The sequence below is a fragment of the Phascolarctos cinereus genome, unplaced genomic scaffold (genome assembly GCF_003287225.1).
Source record: "Phascolarctos cinereus isolate Bilbo 61053 unplaced genomic scaffold, phaCin_HiC Scaffold_726;HRSCAF=1367, whole genome shotgun sequence".
NCBI classification, from domain to species: Eukaryota; Metazoa; Chordata; class Mammalia; order Diprotodontia; family Phascolarctidae; genus Phascolarctos; species Phascolarctos cinereus.
This window is the reverse complement of record NW_027556098.1, coordinates 340386028-340409781: the sequence shown is the minus strand read 5'-3', so window position 1 is coordinate 340409781 and position 23754 is coordinate 340386028. Positions and strand designations below refer to the sequence as shown.

General features: G+C 38.9%; 1 protein-coding gene across 1 annotated transcript in view; it reads left to right on the top strand.

Annotated features, from left to right (window-relative positions):
- Window positions 1-1324: 1324 nt before the first annotated feature.
- The window catches only part of LOC110196646 (guanylate cyclase soluble subunit beta-2-like), a 72030-nt gene continuing 49600 nt past the window's right edge, over window positions 1325-23754 (top strand). Inside the window, exons 1-2 of the mRNA XM_078146589.1 lie at window positions 1325-1391; window positions 19894-20054. Of these exons, the coding sequence (XP_078002715.1) occupies window positions 1325-1391; window positions 19894-20054 (228 nt within the window). The remainder of the gene's footprint in view (window positions 1392-19893; window positions 20055-23754) is intronic.

Below are 23754 nucleotides of genomic sequence, written 5' to 3'. Positions count from 1 at the left end.
CAATATGGATAGGAAATCCTTCTTTTCTTTTCTTTTGTTTCTGCACAGTATTTCCTCCATGACTTGGGTCAATATCTTAAGGTAAACATATATATATATATATATATAATCCCTATTTTGTGCTTCACTCAATGTTGTTTCTCAACACATGATGTTAACAAAACCCAAAGCCAACCAAATGAAAACCAAACTTATCTCCATGGTCATATCTACTGTGGAATATTAAATGATTAACATGTGTGTGTGAAAGACACCTTGTAAAGGACAGCTCTTAAGGTAGCATTTTATTTTTAAAGATGGGCTCTACATTTCCCCCTGCCCATTCTTTGGGCAATTGGCCAGGTCAGGGAGATCTCATGAAGAAAATTGCCAGCAGATCTTTTATAACTTCACATAATTCTTTGAGTACATCAGAAAGTATAATTATTGATTGCCAAATGGGACACGTCCAATTTATTTCAATAATTTTAGAATCAATCCCAGCCTCGATGCCTCATTTGTTAAAATTGGCCTTCCAAAAGACAGAGGGAGAATCAGAAACTTTCCTTTTCATCTAATGAAGGCAATTGTGTCTTTTTTTAAAAAAAAATTCTTTTTGCCTGAATTTAGATCTGGATCTAAACAACCTTTTTGTGCCTGTTCATCTGATAGATGAATCATCCTGAGATGATTTTTTTCCTCACTGGGGCCATCTAAGAGCTTCATTATTGCATTGTTGACTGTTTCATGAAAAGATGACTTTGTCACATGCAGTTGAGCACATTTGATTCTGCATTCAACAGCGGGGAAGAGGTATATGTGTTTATACCTCCTTCTCTCTTGGCCATATTCTCTACTGCTAAATTGTTCACACAGGCAGCATTCATAAGAAGGAAATTACCCAGCCAGGTAGAAGAGAAGATAGAGCTCTAGATCTGGAGTGAGGAAGACCTGATTTTAAATCTGGCCTTTACTAGCTGTATGACTCTGGGCAAGTCACTTAACCTCTGTCTGCCTCAGTTTATTTATCTGTAAAATGAGGATAGTAATAATAATAACACCTATGTCTCAGGGTAGTTGTGAGGATTAAATGAAATAATATTTGTTAGGTGCTTTGCAAGATTTAAAGTAATATATAAATGCCAGCTATCATTATTATCCAGCACATTTTTATATTTCAACACCCATGATAAGTTTTTCTGTGTTCTACAGGGTCAAAGATTCTATGAATCTGAGGCTAAACTATATTCCAAAGGGTCCATTTAGGGCCCAGACTCAAGTGAATCTGAAAAAATCAGATGATTCTTTCCATTTCAGATCATGTGCAGAAATCCAAGATGCTTTCATGACATATACTGTGTATGATGATGCCATCACAATCAAACTGATTCAAGAAGCCTGCAAACTTCTGGGTAAGTATGAAAAAAGAGGAGGGGGGTGGTGTGACTCAGAGTTGTATTTCAGGATATTTTCTCCTTGGGCAAAAATAGTTGCTCTTGGGTTAGGGGTTAGGAGTGTGGAGAAAGCATACAGAGGATAATCTGCTGGTATAATGACCCTGGAAGAGCCTATAGTCTGACCCAGGTGAAGACAAACCCACAATAGGTGCATGATGGCCATGGGACTCTTTGGGGTGTGGTGGGTCAGTCATACCTGGTCATACCGTGTGGTGATGTCGGATGAAGGCGGATCATGAGACCCAAGGAGGAAGGGTACCTCATTGGATGTTGACTTGCTTGGGCAAAGCCCCATTATGTTTCATGCTAGTTATGGTACTGGAGTGGCCTTTTCAACTCTAGTAAAACTGATTTGTTTTAGTAGAACAGTACCATAATACCAACATCACAACAGTTTTTATTATCACCATGGTCTTTAAAATCTTTGAAGTAGATTCTGTGCTTGATACTCCAGTATAACCAATGCTAACCAATGGATAAAGAATTTCTTTTATGTAGTCACTCATCCCAATCATGCAGATCACAGCCTACCATAGCCAGTCCCTCCTAGGCAAATCTGGAGCATGTTCGCCCATAAGCTTGCCCTCCAACATACTAGGGACCTTCCTCAAGTACTCTTGATGTTTTGAGATAAGCGGACAACACAGGCTATCCATTGGCTCTGCCTCCCTTGTACTATATAATCAGATCTTCTTCTTCTTCTTCTTCTTCTTCTTCTTCTTCTTCTTCTTCTTCTTCTTCTTCTTCTTCTTCTTCTTCTTCTTCTTCTTCTTCTTCTTCTTCTTCTTCTCTCTCTATGTATATATGTATCACCTCTCTCAATATTCTATTCCATAATGTGTGCCTTTCATAGTAACCTAGCTCAGAGAGGTCTCTCAGCTGATCAGAAATCAAGTCTTACTCTGCATACATAGCAAAATGGTGTTATGGACATACATTTCTTGGGCAACTGACTAATCCTAGTAGGTGAAGGTGTTAGACTTGGTTGAGTGTCTTGGCAAGCATTCTTTTAAGCTCGTTTTTCTTCTACTGCTTCTCCCTGTCTTTTGAGGTGAAACTACTTGTAATCTTTCACTATACTTCTCCATAAAATTTTATAGATGACTTTATGTTGTCAACTGGTGCTGTCATTGGCTGCCATATCTTTCCACTTGGCAAGGAGAGCAAGTATTTGCTTGATGAGGAGGTTTCTAGGTTGGTCTGGTCTCCTTGCTATGGCAATTAATTTACATTAATCATTCTTACGATATTATTGATATTTGACCATTTATGCTGATCATTTCCCTTTAAGTCAGGTTGTTGATTTAATCATATCCCTTATCTTTGTCACGTGAGGGCAGTCCTGTCCTATTCTCTCTGCCACTCAAACACACATACACACACACACACACACACACACACACACACACACACAGAGAGAGAGAGAGAGAGAGAGAGAGAGAGAGAGAGAGAGAGAGAGAGAGAGAGAGAGAGAGAGAGAGAGAGAGAAGTTCCCTTAGATAAGCTATCCAAGGTTCAGGATTTAGTGGATGCAAATTCATCCAATCAGAAACCACAGATCACAAACTCTCACTAATGTGTTTACTCTTATTAGTGAGAGAGATAACATGATTAGTTTAAAGCAAAGACATTTAATGAATTAATATAGTGAGAAAAGAAGTACTAAAACATTTCTCCCATAAACTTGGGGCATAATCTCCTAAAATTACATAAACCATCAGTGGGGAAAAGCAGACATATAAAGGGAACATGAATGGAGGGGCATAGATCCAGGAAACATGTGTGATCAGGGCATATACATAACAAACACATGTGGCCATGGTACAAATGTAGTGGAACCTACTCACATGGTGGGGCACACGTGTAGAGAAGAAACACACCCTCATTGTTCCTAGGCCATCAATGTCACTGATTCTGAAATGATAATTGTGTCATAGGTTAGTGAAGGGGACCTGGGTTCAAAGAGAACTGGGCCCCTATCATACAAAAGTACAGCTTTTGTGAGGGACTTCTTCCAGTAAGTGGGCCATCCATCATTGTGTATGAATCTTGTCCTTTTCAACACACTACCTGTTTGGGCTTCTGATTGAGCATGAGATCAGATAGAGGGAGCAGAAAGGAACCACTTAGTCCAAACCCATCATTTTACAGATGAAGAAATTGAGGCTCAGGAAAGTTAAGTGAGCTGTCCAGGTCACACAGGTATTAAGTGGTAGAGCAAGGATATGTCCAATGATTCCAGAATAAAATTAGTGCTCTTTCTACACAGTAGCCAATTTTCAGTAGAGAGTTGGGAGGAGAGGAAGAAGATGAAACTGGAAGAAAATGGGCGAGGTAGCACAGGATGGAATTGATATAGGAGTAAAGGGAGGAGGCAAATATTCACCCAATGGAGGTCTCAATGAACAAGACTCCAGTGGGAGGAAGATGTATTCTTTAGTTGGAGTTGGAGATCCTAGAATGGATCTAATCTATTGGGAGTTAGTGCATAGGAGGACCACTCCTTTGAGACAATGTCGTACCTCCATGGATAACATCTTACCCTAGGAGAAGAAAAACATCTATCTTCTTGCCTCTTCTTCCTATTAATAAATTTTGGGGTAGCACAATGTCAACAATAGATAACCATGGTAAAAATGGCAGAGGGCGGTGGAGGATGGGAGGAAGACTTAGGTTCAATGGATATGATAAAAGGAGGCAAAATTTACGTTCTCAATAGTTTGATCTAGAACTGTCTCTGTGTACAATTTCCCTTTATTCCACATTTGTTGTTATGTCTGTCTCTTTGTGACCCCATTTGGGACTGGAGTGGTTTGCTATTTCCTTCTCTGGTTAATTTTACAGATGAGGAAACTGAGGCAAACAGGCTTAAGTGATTTATTGTTGTTGTCATTTCAGACTGAAGAAAATATCTACTTCTCCACCTTATTGGCTACATAACTTTCCATAGCTACACTTGGAGGAATGATAGAATTTGAGGAGCCATGAGACCATGAAAAGGCCTATAGAAGGCAAAGAAAACAAGGCATGCATGTGATCAAACTAAGGTCCCCTGTAGGAGAGTGGGAAGGGTCAGAAGCTTCAGATGCTATGCTTCTGGTAAACTTGAGTATTTGTTAGTGAAGGTTCTAAAAAGAAGGAAGGAGAGAGCACTTTTTTTTTGAATACCTGCAGTGGTTGGGTTGATATCATGCCTCTGGGAAGCTGAGTCCCTAAGTTTTTAGATTTTTCTCTTGGTTTAGTTATAGGTTATTTACCCATTCATTAAACAAGTATTTATTATTGTTATTATGTGCAACAGACTGTGTTAGGCACTGGGGATAAAAGGACAAAAAATAAAGCCATCTCTGACCTCAAGATGTTTATATGTTATAGAGGCAAACAACAAGTAAACAGATAAGTAAATACAAAAAGACAGACAAAGTAGTTACACAGTAATTTTGGAATGAGAGCACAAACAACTGAGAGTGGTAAAGGCTTTGTGTAGAAGTAGCACTTGAAGTCAGCCCCAGGAAGCATAATCTTTAATCAAGCATGAGTTCTTGCTAACACATTCGGTCAGCCAGCTATACTGAGTCTCATAGGGACAGGTGGCTTTCCCAGAAGGCAGTAGTCACCCTTGATACTTGGGGAAGGCACTGAACATATTTCTGTTTCGTGTGATTTTTTTTAAACCTACTGATCTTTTTGTTGTTTTGTTAAAGCAATAAATAACTTCAACTCAGAGCTTCTGGATCTAGCAGGTTTCTTTTTCATCTAGTCTTATCAGCTACTTCCATGTATCTCCGCTATAGTTTCCTGGACTTCTTCGGATAAAGAAAATCGACAGAAAACCTGTTTAAGAGAGAGGCCAAAGGACTTCTTGAAATTTAGAGGGGTGGGGATGAAGTAATTGAATCTTTCAAAACCAAAGCATGTGCCATTAATGGTCTGCCACCATTGTCAACACCAGCTTTAGTTCAACCTGTTGCCACCATCAGTGTGCTAATTAAGGAGCTCTTGTCTGGCTGTGTCAGGCACTCCGAATGGAGTGGAGTTGGGCAGAGCTGTGCAATGCCATCCTAAATGAAGGCTGACAGAAGGAAGTAGACTTCTGACTGGGAGAAATCCAGGGGATAGAACGGTCATGGAAAATCATTTCCATTCAGAAATGTGTTCACCCCTGTTCATTTGGCACCAGAACCCTGACAATTCGAAAGCAAGTTGTGGCTAAGATGGGCGTCATGGCTCAGAGAATAAAGTGTGCACGTTGGATGCTTACCTCAACTATTAGGAATCATAGGAGGTTCCAAGAGAAGTAAAGCTCTCCCATCTTCTAAAGAAGGGGACACTTCTTTGAAGGGACAGTGACACCGGAAATAAGCCATTTTTTGTCTCTATTACAGGAGTTCTTAAACTGGGATCCACTAGTTCAGTGGAGTTCAGTTTCTACAGTGATTTCAGTGGTTCTATTCAGTGGTTCATCCCATTTTGGATGGGAAAACGACATCATCATTTTCACTAACTTCTAACTGAAAGTTAGCATTTCCTTCCATTTGAAAAATAAAAACCCACTATTTTGGGAACCAGCCTGCCAACAAAAAGGTTAAGAACATGTGCTATAGAAAATACTTCATCAATCTTAAGCAGTATGGAAACAAGAGTGATGATTCTTATGTAGAGCAGGGATTCTTACATATATGTGTGTTCTTGAGTGGTGAAGGTGGGGGGAAAAAGGCTGGAGATAGCAAAGAGAAATTTTAGAGAGAAAAAGGAGAAAGGGCTTGGAGGATTATACCTGTTTCCTCCATCCTTTTTCTTTTCATCCTTTTCAGAAATTCACTAGGTAGACTGTGGTTTCTACCACAAATGCTTGTGTATGGTTTATCTGAAAAAGGGAGGATTAGGGGCAGCTAGGTGGCACAGTGGATAGAGGTGACTCTGAAGTCAGGAGGAGCTGAGTTCAAATCCGGTCTCAGACCAAACACTTGACACTTAACTAGCTGTGTGACCCTGGGCAAGTCACTTAACCCCAATTGCCTTAGAAATTTTTTAAAAAGTTGATAAAAAAAAGAAAAAGGGAATATTATTTGAGGATTAGAATTTTAAGAAATAGCTAAAAAACAGTGTGAAGGGACACTTCTCCCTGTAGTACATTTGTAAATGTTCCCTGCCTGCAGGACATGCTAAAAAACTGAATCATATATGTGATTATTTGGAAGCCGGGCTAGTACCCACTTTGTGTGTGAAAGTGAGGATGTGGGGAGGAATGCTTCTTACCATTACTAACACACAGCAATAACTCACATTTTTATAGTGCTTCAATGTATTAAAAACACTGTCCCCATAACCACTTTGTGAGATGTAGAACAAATATAACTAGTCTCATTTTTGTTATTGTTTTTCAGTTATTTTTCAGTTGTGTCCAACTCTTCATGACCCCATTCGGGGTTTTCTTGAAAAAGATACTAGAATGGTTTGCCCTTTCCTTCTCCAGCTCATTTTACAGATGAGGAAATTGAGGCAAACAGGGTCACCTAGCCAACAAATGTCTGAGGCCAGATTTGAACTCCCAAGTCCTGGGACTCTGACCACTGTACCACCTAGCTCTGCTGTGCCACCTGGCTGCCCAGAAGAAGAAATGGAGGCTAAGAAAGGCTAAGGGACACATTCATGGTTACGTAGCTAATAAGTGGTAGAGCTGGGACTCAAGTTCAGACTTTTTACCTGCAGGGTGAATCTTATTCCTACTATATGCAAAGCTCCACACAGGTCTTAGGTAGGTGATATGCGCTGGCAATATAGTGCTTTTTTAAAAAAAATTGAGGAAGTTCATCTTGGTGGCTGTTAGTCCTTCATTCTCAAAGAGGTCCATGACGTCAAGGAGGTGCAGCCATGACATGCAAGTGAATTGAATCTAAGTGAGGAGGGCTGTGCAAAGTCACCAGCCTCACTTTCTCCTCCCCCATCCAGTATCACTCAAAGAAGGGAAGACCTTTCCTTCTTTTTAAGTTGATGCCTTTTGTTTTTAAATTACAGTCATTTCTGATTATATCATTGTCCTCCTCTCCCTTCAAGACTTCCCCTTGTAACAAAGTTTAAAAAAGAAAAAGAAAGGCCACAAACACATCAAAAGCATTAATGGGAAGAATGGAAACACACTGGGGACACAAGTCAAGGATGTGCTTATGGAGATCATGTGTGGCCAAGGTATACATGTGGAGGGACAAATATAAGGGTTCACACATGCAGGGAAGCACATGGAAAATGTGTGGCCAAGCAAGACTCATGGAAGTGCATACATACAGGGAGCAGGTGTAGCCAGGGCACATGCATGAAATGCCACTCATACTTCCACTGCTACTGATGTCTTCTAGTGATGTCATCATGCTGCTCCTGCTGGTTCTGCAACTCAGTGGTGGCTTCCAAAAAGCATGGCCTCTTCTGGAGGCTTCCAAGCACAGTCCCACTGGGTACAAGGACATGGAGCTTTTCTCTGCTTTTTCAGTTCCTGTCTTCAGTTGAAATCCTTGCCTACAGTACTATAGTTTCCTCACAAGAGTGGCCTCTGCCAAGCTCTTTTCATTCAAAAGCCAGAGGATTTTATGGCTCTTTTAGAAAAGCAGTTGCCATTCTTTCAGCCTTGGGACAAGTGATAGTTCAAACTGTGGAGGTGGGAGAGGTAGTCTTTGTCAGCTTTATTTTGTTTTTTTTCCTTAATAGAGTAGCCTTTTTCTTCCTTGCCAGAATCTTGGCTAGAGGACTTTTCTGTCCCCTAGCAGAAGTTCTTTGTCCTAGGCACCAAGCTTATAAGATCACAAAAGAAGAGTTGTCCCAGCTAGCTAATGCTCTCAGGTTTAATCTTGTCTTTGGACTGAACTTGCTGATCATTGGGTTTAGGATTCCAAGGGTGGCCTCAGTCTAGTTTATAGTGAGCACTCTGTATACTTCAGATTTTAATCTCTGAAGACTAGACTATACCTGGTCTTTACTCTTATTTATTTACCTAATAACTACAAATGAACTCTGGGGTTCAGAGTCCCTCTTCCCTGCAGTTTGTTCGACTAAAACCCTCTTTTGTTCTTCAATGTACATGAATAGGTAAGGAAAAGATACAGAGATAGTGTAACCCAGGTGGCAAGATCTTTCCTACCTGCCTAGATTAAGGTGTGTTGATGCCAGGGCATCAACAAAAATGGATTGCTCGTTAGCTATGTATAAATCACAGTATATGTAAGTTACAGCACCAGATGCTGACATATAAAAATTTTTAAAAAAACCAACCCTACATTGTCCAAGTTATTAGAGAGGTTAGAAGGAAGGAGTAACACAGTATGTGCACAAAGAATCATAATACAAGATAGAATAATTAAATACATGGAAGAGTTAAAAGTAGCCTGAGAGATTTGAGGGAAGAGGGATCATTCCCAGGTGGGGAGCTGGTGGTGATAGAAGGGAGGTTCCAAATGTCTAAGTTTTAAAAAATTGCTGTATTTAGTGCTACAAACGTGTTTTTTCTTATCTAGAATAAAAGTTCATATCCTGAAATAAAGATTTTATGCCTAGGATAAAAATCATTAAGTGTGAAATAGGGATTTGGGAGGTAACCACACGAACATGGATGGGAAAAATGGATTTTAATAGAGCTTGGAGAATAAAAATCAGGGCTCAACCTGAGTGGTGACGTCTTTGAGACCACTTTTATTAGAGAGGATTATTGAAGCAGGCGGCTTTCGGGGGCAGATCATTAAACCAGAAGAAGACCTGTGGCTTCTGTTCCCAGCTGTCTACCACAAGATATTATGGCTATTTCACTGTTTTGTCTGTCTAGTATTGATTTCTATAAAACTTAAGAGAACTCTTGCTTTCCACTTTTAAGCTGATTTAAAAGTGATCAAGATTAAAGAAAATTATAGTATAGCATAGCGGAAAGACTGCTAGAGTTGGAGTCTGTCAAATTCCGGGTTCAAATCCCATCTTTGACACTTATATAGCCCATGAGACCACTGACATATCCCATCATTTCTCTGGGGCTCAATTTCCTCATCTACAAAAGGAGGAATAATAGATGGAGTATAAGACTTGGGGTCAAGAAGGCCTAGGTTCAAATCCTTCTTCTGACTCTTGTTAACTGTAGTAAGTTTCTTAACCTCTATGTGCTCCTGCTAACTTCTTAGGATTAATTACTAAGTCAGAGATGGGTTATAAGTTGCATTCCACTGATGTCACAGGGTTGTCGTGAATGCTATATGTAAAATAGTATGTATATATGTCTTTTTTCCAAAGCTCTGAACCCCACAAAGAAGACTGATGAATATGAACAGATCTGATTTCTGTGGTTTTCAAACCCATTTACAATGCAGTTAACTATAAAGAATATTATGATCGACAGACAGAGCTGCTATAAGGATCATTATTATTACAATTAAGTTGCATTGTCTTCTCTGCTGGCATAAAAAAAGCTCTGGGACCTAAATCTACTACTTTTAAGCAGCTGTTGAGGTTTTTCAAGGCCACTGCAACAGGATGCTTTCTGATTAGCATAGTTCAAGACAGGACCAGATGGCACTTTGAGCATTTCATAAGTAATTATTCTGTATATGAATAAATGCCTACTTAGCACATAAGTAGGTTATTAGTGAACTGAAGTGGTAAAATACACACAACACACACACACACACACACACACACACACACACACAGTAATTTGCCATAGCTATGGCAACCCATACCATAACTGCTAAGAATATAATAGTCAAATGCTTTCAAGCAATAAGCCTGACCATTTCTGTATGGGAAATGACAACTGTCAAAGTGAACAAGTAGTAATGAACCATCTAGTTCATTCTCTCATTAGAACACTGGAGAAGTGATAGCATGAAAATATCCTAAAAGAAAACCAAACTGGGCTATTTGGATTCAATTTCCATGGGAATTTGTGTTTGTGGATGAATATAGCATGTTTGGCTGTCAGTAGACATGCTCTCTGATATACAAGTGTCCAGTGAGATAGGAGGAGAGAGGAAGAGGAGTGGAGTTAAGGAAATCTTTGTCAGGCAAATGACCTCTGGTTCTTTAAGTTTCTGCCTTAACTCAACTGTAAGATAACATTAGCAACCTGGTATGGTGGATAATTCCTGTAAACCCTGCTACCAGGGAAACTGAGGCTGATAGATTTCTAGAGCTCTGGAATATTTAGCTTTAGTAGGGCTACTGCTTATCAAGTGAGTCCAGCACCAATACAGTGAGCCTCTTGGAGCCAAGGAGCCATTAGGCTGCCTAATGAGGGGCAAACTGTCCCTGCCCCCATCAGAAATGGAGCAAGTCAAAGTGTTTGTGTAACTAGTTGTGGGATCCGTCCTATGAAGTCAAGTACTGCCTTTCTAGCCTGGGTAAGATAGAGAGACCCAGTCTCAAGGACAACAAAACCAAACCAAAGATAATATTAGCAAGTCTAAGGAAGCTTTCCTAAGTTTGCATAGACGAATAAAATTAGGAAAGATAGGAAAAACTTGGCAATATTGTTTATGACACTTGGTACTTTGTATACAAACTATGTGACACTTGGGACATTTGCATTAGTGTAAGCAGCCTCTGATGGCTCATCTGCTGCCTTTCTTAAACCTAAAGAAAGGCTTTCTTTAAGTCTAAGGTAGGCCACTGTTAATTATTCAGTGGGGGAATATAATATCTCAGTTCTTCACCAGGTGGAGCTCTACTCAAGCCACTGGCCCAGAGGACTCATTAGAGTCCCTCTGGCGCATGTACAAGGTAGCCTCTAAAACATTGTACTTCATCGTTCTGAGCCCCAGTGCAGAGTTGTTTATAATCTACACTAGTCAGATTCTGAATTTATCTAGATAATGACATGAAATGTTACTCCAAATATTAAAAACAACAACAATGGCTCTTCTCCACCTCATCTCTCTGGAATTTTCTTTCACTTGAATAAGCCACTCCACCCTCCCTCCCCGAAATTACAGTACACAGATAGTCACCATAAAGTGGTCATGTAAAGCTTCTTGAATTCAGGGACTATTATGTATTTGTTTTTAAATCCCTAGAACCTCGTAGATAGTAAGCCCTTAATAGATACTTGTTGGTTGGCTGAACCTAACAAAAATGAAAGGAAAACATTAAGCACTTCCATATAGAGCACTTTGCCTCAACTCTTTCCTGAAACTCCTGCCGGTTACCCTCCTTGTTCTTTGGATACAACTGGGAGATTTCTGAATTGTACTCACTTAGAGATCATAGATAGGAAATAAGGAGGAAAGAGAAGCATGTCGGGGACTTGAGCTGCACGCAAGGAAGGGAACGTAGGGAAAGCCAAAGAGTGGTGCTTATTCTCCCCACACCTGGCTCACCAATCAATGATTGATCATTTCCATCACCTGAGATCCCTTCAAGCTCTTGTTGCTGAGTTTTCTCCCAGGTTGGTATCACCTCCACAGTACTGGTCTAGACTCAGGGGTCTTAGTCACATCCCAGTTGCAGCTTCTGGCTATGACAGCCTGTACTGCCTGTCAATCTCCAATCCCAAAGTCTTAGCCAAATTGCAGTGACTACTTGATCCCTGTCACTCCATGGCAACCTAGGAATCCAGTTCTCAAAATAAATTGCTGTTTGCCCATAGGATAGGCAGAAAGCCTCAGAGGTGGCTTTATGCTCCTTGTACCTCACATGGCAGACACAAAGTTTCTCTCAAGAGCAGAGGACAAAGACATAGCGAACCTGTTGCCTGTGTGATCATGTATGTATTTTGGTCACTTCCAATATCTCACAATTTTCTTTTTGCCTTTGGGAATTTCCAAGTGTCCCTCATTTCTCCAAAGAGATAAACATGTTGCAGAAACACTTGCTTCAAGGATGACATGTCTCCATCAAAAGTTGCCCAACATATCAACAATAGTCAAAATGAACATTTTCATTCTGTTATTTCCAAAAGACACTACCAGATTTCCTCCAGCCAGTGACTTCATCTCACTACAAGCATGGCTTCCTACTTGGATCTTATATGAGTTCTGTTTCTCCACTCTTTAATCCACCTTCCCTCCATGCAGCTGCTAAAATAATCTTCCTAATGTGTTGTTTTAACCACATCATTCTCCTATCTAGAGAGCAAAAGGCTTCACTGTCTCCCTTTTACCTGTAGAAAAAATACAAACTCCAAATCCTAGCAAAAGGCCTTCAACAGTCTGATTCTAACCTATCTTTCTAGTATCATGTTATGCTGCCCCAATTCACAGAATCTAAATTTCAGTGAAATCTGACTTTTCACCGTTCTCTGATGTTATTCTGAATTCTCCCATTCTTGGAATATACTCTCTCCTCATCTCTGACATTTGAAATCCTTTTCCTTTAAGGTTAAACTCATGAAGCTTTTTCTAATCCTTCAGTTGAAACAACTCCTCCCATCCTCAAAGTCCTTTTCCCCGTCCTAAATCCCCCCTAAAGTCCTTTTCCCTGCTCTGACATACCTTCAATTTGGAAGGCTTCAAGTCTGCTTCCAGTGATAGACTGTATGATGATCATAACCAGGTTGGCTACAGAATGTTGATTTCTTTTTTTTTTTTTTTTGGTCATGGTTACTCTTGAAGAGCATCTGTTTAAATTGTGAGGAGTTGTGAATTGCCTTGGGGAGTCCTAGGGCAGAGAGGAGTCCTCTTCATTGACAAAGAAGTACAGGAGACAGGATTTGGTACCTGATTGGATTTTAGAGGTACGGGAGAAGAGTCAAAACAAAGGTTTTGAAGATGTCAGATTAGGCAAGTGGCAGCATCACTGCCAGAAATAGTGGAATCAAAAAGAAGCCTCAGTTTCTTCATCTGTAAAGTGAGCCGCAGAAAGAAATGGCAAACTGCTCCAGTATCTTTGCCAAGAAAACCCCAAATGGGTTCACAAAGAGTCAGACGTGGTTGAAATGACTGAACAACAACAAATAGATTTCTAGATGGAAAAAAAAAACAAGCAAAAAGTTCTGTATTCACAGACCATCTTTGTTGCTTTAAACTAACCTGGCTTCCAGTCAGCAAACACCTCATGAGGCAGGTCCTAGGAAGCAGGGGAGGCCTCCCCCCTTCTATATGCTTTCCTTGGCAGGTAATGAGGTGCACCTGTTCAGACCAGCACAGTCCAGCAGGAAGTACAGCTGTTTTCTCTCAGCCTGGACAAGCTGGGGACAGAGGGAAGGAGGGAAGGGAGGGGAGAAGGAGGAAGGAAGGAACAAACCACTTTTCAAGAGTTCCCCCACCCGGGGACTCATAAGCACTGGCTGGGATTTGGGTAGGAATTTAATATAAGCCCATTCAATTCTCCTAGGAGTGTCGTCAGGTAGCATAGGAGAACTACTAGATTCCTGTCTGCATCTGGCTGAGCCTCCACCAGTTAAATAGGAATTGAGGCAATTGCTTTCCCTTCATATCTCCCCTGCATTTACTGGTTTTGTTTGTAGCATCTGACTAATATTTTTTTTGGAAGGTGTAACTCACCTCTGACAAAAACAGACTGATTATTCAGATGCTTCCCTTTTAGAGCCAAGAGGAGGACCCCCCTCCCCCTGCCCAATTGTGGTGTTATAAGAAATTGGAGCCCAATACATGATCAATGGCTTTCTGCTGAATGGAACAAGTCAGTAGGGGGCACCATGGCCAAAGTTATTGAGTAAGGAGGGGCAGGCTTGGCTATGCTGTGACCCTTACCTAGCTAGTTAGCTAGGGAAACTAAGCCTCTTGAGAGGTCCAGGTTTCTGATTTTCCTTGGTGAGGACCATGTTAAGGGTTTCTTTCTGATCTGTGTTAGCCCCACGCCCCCGAAAAAAGAAATTTAGGGGGCTTATTTGGTAAGCAGAAAACTTCTGTGGTACCCTTGACTCTAACCTAAAGTATCTGGGGACCCAAGGTGGGGTGAGCCCACCCAGCTAGCCTCAGTCAAGAGTGGAGGCCCTCTAATAGGCGCTTAGGTTCCACCCTATTCCCTGCCCAGGTCTATAGATCTGGTATCCTTGGGATTCCCAGAGTTGCCTTTGAGTTACCGGATATAGACAAGGGGCCAGATTACTTACAGTATGGCACCAGTGAAATCACATTGTCCAAATAGATTGCAGTTTATCTTACATTTGTTACCTTTACAATGCGGTTTTAGGAATGTTTCCCACCTAAGAAAATTTCCTCATGTGTTTAAAAGCACACCTATATCTACGTCTACACACACACACACACACATACATACACTACCTACGTATATGTATGTATATGCATATTTATATCTACATGTATCTATATCTATAGACTCTTGTTAACTTTCACTTCTGAAAGTGACATTTAATAAATTAGTCCCTAAATTTTGAAGTATCTTTTTTTAAACTTATGTACTAAATCTGGCAATGATCTAAAAAGGGTACCACGTTAAATAATGATCAAGAAATTCAGCAAACTCCCGCATCCAGATTAGGACTTCACAAAAAGACAACTTGAAGCCAGCAGAGCTAAGGTCGGTAGGTTAGATGTTTATAGCAGCACCATGATCAGGAAGCTCTAGGGTGGCCAGAAGCCTGCAGTGGTGCCCTGAATGGGGAAGTCCGGGGGTGGGGAGGTGGGGCAGGGTTAGTGGTGGATCTCAAACTATCCTCAAAAGCAATAATCATCTAAATTGTTGGGTGTTGACCTACACCTCCAAAAATGCATAAGTGGGGCATGAGGGGAAAATGAACATAATAGCATAGTGTTTAGTAAAACTAAAGACCTTAACTACTCAACCCAATCTGCTGGGAAAATTGACAAATAGCTTGGAAGAAAGTAGGTCCACGCCACCCATATGCTGCAATAAAATCCAAATTAATATATGACCTTGATATAAAAGATCATGATATAAACAAATTAAAAGAGCAAAAAATGAAGTATCTTTCATAGCTAAGGATAGGGGAAGAGTTTATGACCATACAAAGGATAGAGAGACCCACAGGAGATAAAATTCACAATTCTGATTACATAATACGGAAAAGTTTTTGCACACACACAGAACTCCAATGTAACTAAAATGAAAAGGGAAAAAATGACTAAGAAAAATCTTTATTGTTTCTCTAATAAATTCTTTAGTAATTCTCTAAATTTCTTTAATAAATAAGTTTCTCTAATAAATTTCTGGTATCTAAGATATGCTTGTGTGTGTGTGTGTGTGTGTGTGTGTGTGTGTGTGTGTGTGTGTGTGTAGGAACCAATTCAAATATATAAGAACAAAAGTCATTCCCCAAAAGGTAAATGGTTAGAAAATATGAAAATGCAGTTCTCAAAAGAAAAAAGCAAGCTATCACCAACCATATAAAAAGAATTCTCCAAATCAGAAGTAGTTAGAGAAATTAAAATGAAAATGACTCTTGAGTTCCCACTTCACATTCCTATCAGATTGGCAAAGATGACAACAAGGAAAATTACTGAAGGAGAGATAGAAGTAAGCTCATTAGTCTCACTGATGCACTATTGGTAAAACTATGAATTGGTCCAGCAACTGTGATTTTTAAAAAAAATTATTTTAGTACATAAATTTGTGTTTTAAACAGTATAATTATTTTAAAATGTAAATGGTGTCCATTTTAAATCTTGTGCACCTAAAACTTATTTTTTTTTTCAAATTAATGCTCCCTATTCATTCTTGATAACGGTGATAGTAATAGTAGTCTTACATCATAAAGAGTTTTTAGTAGTAAGATGAAACAATGTATTTCCTTTCCTCTTTGGCATCATGGCTCTACTTGAATTCTAATTCAGAGCAACGCCACCACATAACAATAAATTATATTGAAGTAAGTGTTGTGTATCATAGCATAAATATTCATTGCTATTTTTTTCTTTTTAAAATTTTTTTGCCCCTCCCACCATCCTCCTTTTCCTTCAATATGTAGATGCATAGTTGAGTAAAACAAATGCCCACACTGGTCATATTTGAAAAATATGTCTCTTTCTACATCTTAAATTCATCACTTGTCTGTCAGGTGAGTGGCATGTTTCAATCATCATTCTCTTGGACTTGTGATTTATCATTTCATTGATCATAATTCTGAAGTCTTTCAAAATTATTTTTCTCTCTAGTGTTGTGACGATTGTATAAATTGTTCTCCCAGTTCTGTTGACTTAGCTCTGTACTAGTTCATAGTAGTTTTCCTAGTTTCCTCTGAAACAGACCATTTCATTCTTTCTTATCTCAAAATAGTATTTCATTATATTCATATACCACCATTTGGTTAGCTATTACCCAATAGAAGGAAGGCTATCACAAAACACTCAGCTATACCATTATTAGGACCATATGCCAAAGAAATCAAAGAAAAAGAGAAAGCATTTATATGTGTAAAAGTATGTATAGTAATTTTTATCATGGTAGCTAGACAGGCAGTCAATAAACATTTATTAAGTGCCTACCATATGGTACTGCACTAAATATTGGGAATGCAAAGACAGGCAAAAGACTGCCCTTGGCCTCAAGGAACTCATAGTCCAGTGCAGGGAGACAATATGCAAACAACTATTTACCAAAACCAACAAACAAACTACATACAAAACAAATAAATAATTGACAGAGGGAAGACAGTGGAATGAAGAGGGATTGGCTCCCTGTAGAAGGCAGGATTTCAACTGGTTTGAAAGAAGTAAAGGAAGCCAAGAGACAGAGGTTAAGATGGGAGAGCATTTTAGGGTAGCCAGTGAACATGCCTGGGGTAGGAAAATGGAGCATCTTATTCAAGAGACACCAGGGAGGCCAGTGTCATTGGGAAAGGTAGGAAGGGAGGTAGGTTATGAAAGGTTGTGTGTGTGTGTGTGTGTGTGTGTGTGTGTGTGTGTGTGAGAGAGAGAGAGAGAGAGAGAGAGAGAGAGAGAGAGAGAGAGAGAGACATGATTAGACCTGCAATTTAGGAAAATCATTTTGGCAATTGAGTGGAGGATGTACTAGAGTGTTCAGTTTTCCCAGCAAATTTTTTGTCAAATAGTGAATCTTTCTTCTAATATTTAAGGTCTTTGGGCTTATCAAATCTTACACTACTGTGTTTGTCTGCTTCTATATGGTATGTACTTAATCTGTTCAACTAATTAACTTGGTAATTAAGTAAATTAGTTTCTGATAATTTCCTTTATTTCATCTTGAATTAGTAAAAGTTTTCATTTTTATTTTTAATATAGACAACTTGGTTTTTCTCTCTTTTAAAAACCACACTAGGTGTTTATCTATTTTATTAGTTTTTTTTTTTTAAAAAAACAGTTTCTAGCTTTATTTATCAAATCAATGGTCTTTTTTGCTTTCAATTTTATTAATGTTCATTCTTTAAGGGCCCATTATACAACACAATTTTTCATTGCCTTGTAATTGATGTGTTCAAAATTTCTGTTTTTCTGCCTTTTTTTTTTTTGGTGAGGTCTCTGTGCCCCAATACATGGTAAGTTTTTGTAAGGAAGGATACTATTACAGTTAAGAGTACATAAGTTTATTTCTTTGCCTGTTCAGTAAATGCCAGAGATCTATCATCTTTCATTTTTCTATAGTTCTATCAAGGTCCCTAACTTCTTTCTTATTGATATTTTGGTTAGATTTGTCTAGGTGTGAAAGAAGTTACATTAAAGTCTTCCATTATTGCAGTTTTGCTATTTTCTTTCTCCAATTTGATTAACTGTTTCTTTAAGTATTTAAATGGTATGCTATTAGGTATACCTAAACACAGAGTAGTGATATTGATTTGTTATCTATAATCTTTAAACATGATGCAATTTCTCTGCTTATCTCATCTTATTTTGTTTATGTTTATCATAGCCTTATCTGAAATCATGATTTTGCATGCATGTGTGTGTGTGTGTGTGTGTGTGTGTGTGTGTGTGTGTGTGTGTGTGTAGAGGCATAAGTGTTTTCAATCTTCTTTTATCTTGTTCAGATGAAAGTGAGCTTCATGGTATGCCTATTCCTCCTATCCATTGGGCCTATAATCACGTCATCATATTTATGTAATAGTGACTTCCTTCCCTTTCTTCTTTCCTTCTTTCATAGTATAGTCCCGTATTCCTCACCTTTTTGGTTTTAACTACGACCACTAAAATAGAACAAAACTACCCATAGACTTCCTATCATTGTAACTTTTTTCTATGACTCTCAGAGATATTAAGGTTCTAAGAAGTTATTTATTTTCAGCCTTTCTAGGAAGCAATTTGTAACTATGCCCAAAATCCTCATTAAATTGATAAATATATTTTTAAAAATTATATATTTTTTTCAATTAATAAGCATTTATTTTCTCTCCTTTCTACCTCCCCCACCAACAAACAAAAGAAAAAGAAAACCTTTGTAACAAATGTACATAGTCAAGTAAAGAAACTCCTATATTGTCTATCTTGAAAAATATGTCTCATTCTGCATCTTGAGTCTATAATCTCTTTGTATGAAGCATTCTTTAGCATCAGTCCTCTGGGGTCATGATTGGTCATTTCATTAAAAAGAGTTCTTAAGTCTTTTAAAGTTGTTTTTCTTTACATTGTTGTAGTCATTGTAAAAATCATTTCCCTAGTTCTGTTCACTTAACTTTGAAATCAGTTCATACAAATCTTCCCAGATTTCCTGAGAACCAGCTCTTTTATAATTTCTTATAGTATAACAGTATTCCATCACATTCATTCAAGATAACTTGTTCAACCATTCCAAAATTCGGGATACCTCTTTAGTTACTAATTCTTTGTTATGATAAAAAAGTGTTGCTATAAATATTTTTGTACATATGGCTCTTTTCCTTCTCTGTTTGATCTCTGAGTATATGCCTAATAATTGCATGGCTAGGTCAATGCAACGACTAACAATGACTCCTGAGGACCACTGAGAAAAACCTGTTTTCCACAAACTGACAAAGAGATGGATGATGGAGTAGAGGTGCAAAATGAGACAGATATTTTTGAACATGCTCAATATCTAAAATTGTTGTTAAAAGGGAGGGTGACTATAGTGGTAGCGATGCAGAGGAAAAAAGAAAGAAAGAAAAGAAGGGAGCATTTTTAAATGTACAGGAGAGAATAGGAGATTTAGTGGGAAGCTCAGACAAGTAGGGCAGTTTAGGAACTAATGTGCTAAATTTAGTATGTACTTAAAAAAAACAATCTGTGCATAGTGAAAATGTAATGGTTTCATAAACAATTCCCTTTTTCTGCTCTTCACATGTAGAAATGTGTTTGTTGGTATTTATCAAGCTCAGAATGATAAAAAATTAATTTTTTTTGGAAAAATAGGATTGTGCTTGCAACATTTCTTATATAATCATGACCACTTTGATAGAGTAATAAATTATAAAACAGAACCTATAAAAATATCTCCTTTCCCCAAGCACGTAAACGTTCCTCCCAGGAAAGTCAAATGTAGGTTTTAAACAGTGTATCAGGCTCTCACTGAAAATGGACTAGCCCAATAATTTCCCCTGTATTCAGTGATAAGTTGGTCTATGCTTTTGCCCGTGTAGGTGTCTCCATGGAAGCTATTCTGAAGATGTTTGGAGAATACTTTTTTAAGTTCTGCAAGATGTCTGGCTATGACAGGATGTTACGCACCCTGGGAGGAAATCTGATGGAGTTTATTGAAAATTTAGATGCCCTGCACAGTTACCTTGCTCTCTCTTATCAGGTACAGTTTTGGGTTTGAGTGTCTTGACAACCACGTCCTTGATGGCTAGCCAGAACACATCTGCAGAGGGTAAGCTCCCTGCTCTCCTCCTGTTGTCACTACGTCAATAAATCATGTCAATAATTTAGCAGTCTTTATTAGGTTAGTAAAGAATAGAAAATAATTAAGGTCTTTTTATAGCTGGACATCAAAAATTCAAAAGTAAAAACTGGGGGAAAGCGAATTTCTGGTGAGGGAAAAAATCTCTCCCCCTAGAACTGGTTTGGATTTGCAATTAAACCTTGGGAGAGCTTACAGAGAGAACAAAGACAAGAGTGTGATCAGATTTGAGAGGGACTTTGGATTCTCTCTTTAGGGATGCTGGCCTGGAAGAGGATGATAAATGAGTTGAGTAGCCAGACAAAAGGCAAGAGAAACTAACAGGACCAATAGCCAGTGTAGGAAGCCGTCCAACTCTGATTAGCTAACAGGATTACTGGCTGAGCTGTTAAGAAACTAATTTCCCTATTGGGACCTTTCCTTTTGGAGTTCATTTATATTTTTAAAGATCAAAGGGTAAGCAGTTGCCTAGTATCCTCATGTTTTGAAGAAGAAAGAACTATATTTCAAAAGGTAAAATGGAGGGAACCATTCTCTATACAACCAAAACTTTCCATCAGGGGAGGATTCATTTCAGTTTGGTTTTCTTACAGTGAGCCTTTTTGTCAGTCCCCAAACAGAGAATACACACAGCTAAGCTGCTAATATGAACGAAGTCAGGAAAGAGTATTGCTTTCTTCACTTCCTGAGAGTAGGGTGAGATGTTGGTGTTTACACACGGTGTTGTCCATATCATAGGCACTTTATGGAAGGTAAGCTCTCAGAGTCAGGTAGGTGGCCAAGTGCATAGAGCAGTGGACCTGAAATAATAAAGAACCAAGGTCAAATCAAGCCTCAGTCAGTTACTAATGGCGTCACCCTGGGCAAGTCACTTAATCTCTGTCTCAATTTCCTCAACTTTAAATGGGGGTGATAATAGCACTTACCTCACAGAGTTGTTGCAAGTTTTGAATAAGAAAGTATTTGTGAAGTGCTTGGAACAGTGTTGTTGTTGTTGTTCAGTCATTAAACTGTGTCTCTTTGTGACCCCATGGACCGTACAACACCAGGCTCGGCTGTCCTCTAGTATCTCCCAAGCTCTGTCCAAGCTCATGTTGATTGCTTCCATGACACTACCGATCCATCTTATCCTCTGCCATTTCCCTTCCCCTTTTATATTTCCCCACATCAGGGTCTTCTCCAATGAGTCCCACTCCTTCTCACTATGTATCTAAAGCATATAAGCTTCAGCTTCAGTATTTGTCCTTCCACTGAATAATCTAAATTAATTTAAGTATTGACTGATTTGATCACAGAAGGCTTTAGTGCAGTCAATGAAGCAGAAGTAGATGTTTTTTCTGGAACTCCCTTGCCTTCTCCATAAACCATGAATGTTGGCAACTTGGTCTCTAGTTCCTCTGGCTCTTTGAAAACCAGCCTGATCTTCTGGTAATTCTAGATTCCCATATTGGGGGAACCTAACTTGCAGAATATTAGGCATAATCTTGCTGGCATGTGAAAGGAGTGCAATTGTTTGGTAATTTGAACATTCCTTGACATTGCTCTTCTTTAGGATTGGAACATAAACTGAACTTTCCCAATCCAGTGACCACTGTTGAATTTTCCAAATTTGCTGGCATATTGAGTGTAGCACTTTAACAGCATCATATTTTAGGATTTTAAGTAGCTCAGATGGAATTCGGTCACCTTCACTAGCCTTATTATTAGCAATGCTTCCTAAAGCTCACTTAACTTCATTCTCCAGGATGTCTGATTCTAGATTAGTAACCACACCATCATGGTTATCAGTGACGTTAAGATCTGTATTGTATAGTTCTTCTGTATATTCTTGTCACCTCTTCTTAATCTCTTTTATTTCTGTTAAGTCCCTACCATTTTGTCTTTTTTTTCTTTGTGTGAAACATTTCCTTGATATCTCTAATTTTCTTGAAGAGATCTCTTATCCTTCCCATTCTCTTGTTTTCTTCTATATCTTTGCATTGTGCATTTAAAGTAGGAAATATTTTATCTTTTTAGTATTGTCCATGGGTTTTCTTGGCAAAGATAACTTCAGTGGTTTGCCATTCCTTCCTCCAGTGGATCACCTTTTGTCTGAACTCTCCACTGTGACCTATCTTAAATAACCTTCCATGGCATTGCTCATAGTTTCATTTAGTTACACAAGCCCCTCTGCCGTGACAAGGCAGTGATCCAGGAGGGGGCCTGACTCATAGTGGTGATTAATAAATTCCATTTTCCAAAATGTAAAGCTGCTTGAGAGCAAAGGTGATGTCATTTCATGTTTATACCCTGGAAACCTAGTGTAGTGTCTATGACATATCAGACACTTAACAAATGCTCGTTAATTTGAGTAGAATTGAAGAAATATCTATGAACTAATTCTTGGAGTAAGTGACTAGTCCAAAGTGTTTGACCTAGTCAAGCCTAGGAAGGTCAATTTGACAACTGAGTGGAAGACAGATTGGAGATATTTGAGGCAAGGAGACCAACCTGCAGACTATTGCAATAGCCTAGGCATTAGGAGATGAGGCCCTATACCAGGGTGGTGGCAGTGTCATAGGAGAGGAGAGAGTTTATATGCAAAATGTTACAAAGGTAGAAATGACAGGACTTGGCAAAAGATTAGACAGAGGGTGATAGAGAGGGAAGGAGAGAGGCTGATACCTGGGTTGGGAACATGGTGGTACCTCAGTCAATAATAGGGAAGTATGGAAGAGGGGAGGGTTTTGGGCAAAAGATGATGAATTCAGATTTGAAATATGATGTGCCAGCTAGGTGGCACAGTGGACAGAGTCGGACATGGATGAAAAAATGACCGAATGAAAAATAATGAGTTTAAGATGTTCTCAATAATCTAGTTAGAGATGCGCAATGGGAAGTTGGAAATGTAAGACTGGAGAAGGATCAAGTTGTGATACATAAATGTAACAGAATACCACTCTGCCATAAGAAATGATGAATATGAAGAATATAGAAAGCCTTAGGGAGACTTAAATGAACTTCAACAAAGTGAGATAAGAAGAGTGAGGAACACAATTAACAGAATGACAATTAGCCAATCAACAAACATTTATTAAATGTGCCAAACATTGTGCTAAGCGATAAGGCTAGAAAGGAAGGCAAAATAAACAAACAAAACTAAAAACAGTTCTTACCTTCTAGGTGTACACTTTGTAATGGAGAAGACCACAAAGAAATAACTCAATATGTAGAAGCTATATGCAGATTAAGAGGGTAGGCATTAGCTATTGGGGGAGGCCAAGAAAGGTCTGCCCGGAAAGGAACAATTTGGCCTGAGTCTTGAAGTAGCAGGCCCAACCAGAAGTCTATTGCCCTAGTCTAGGTGAGAGTTAATAAGAGTCTACAACATGGTGGTCATTGTGTGAATGGAGTAAAGGATATGAGAAATGTCATGAAGGTAGAAATGTCAAGGTTTGGGAACAGGTTATACATGTGAGATAAGCTATTAAAGTGATGTTCTTGAAGTGCAGAACACACCCCCACCCATTAATAAATTAGAAGTAGCTAGTGGACAGAGTGCTGGGTCTGAAGTAAAAAAGATTCATCTTCGTGAGTTCAAATCTGGCCTGTGACACTTAAC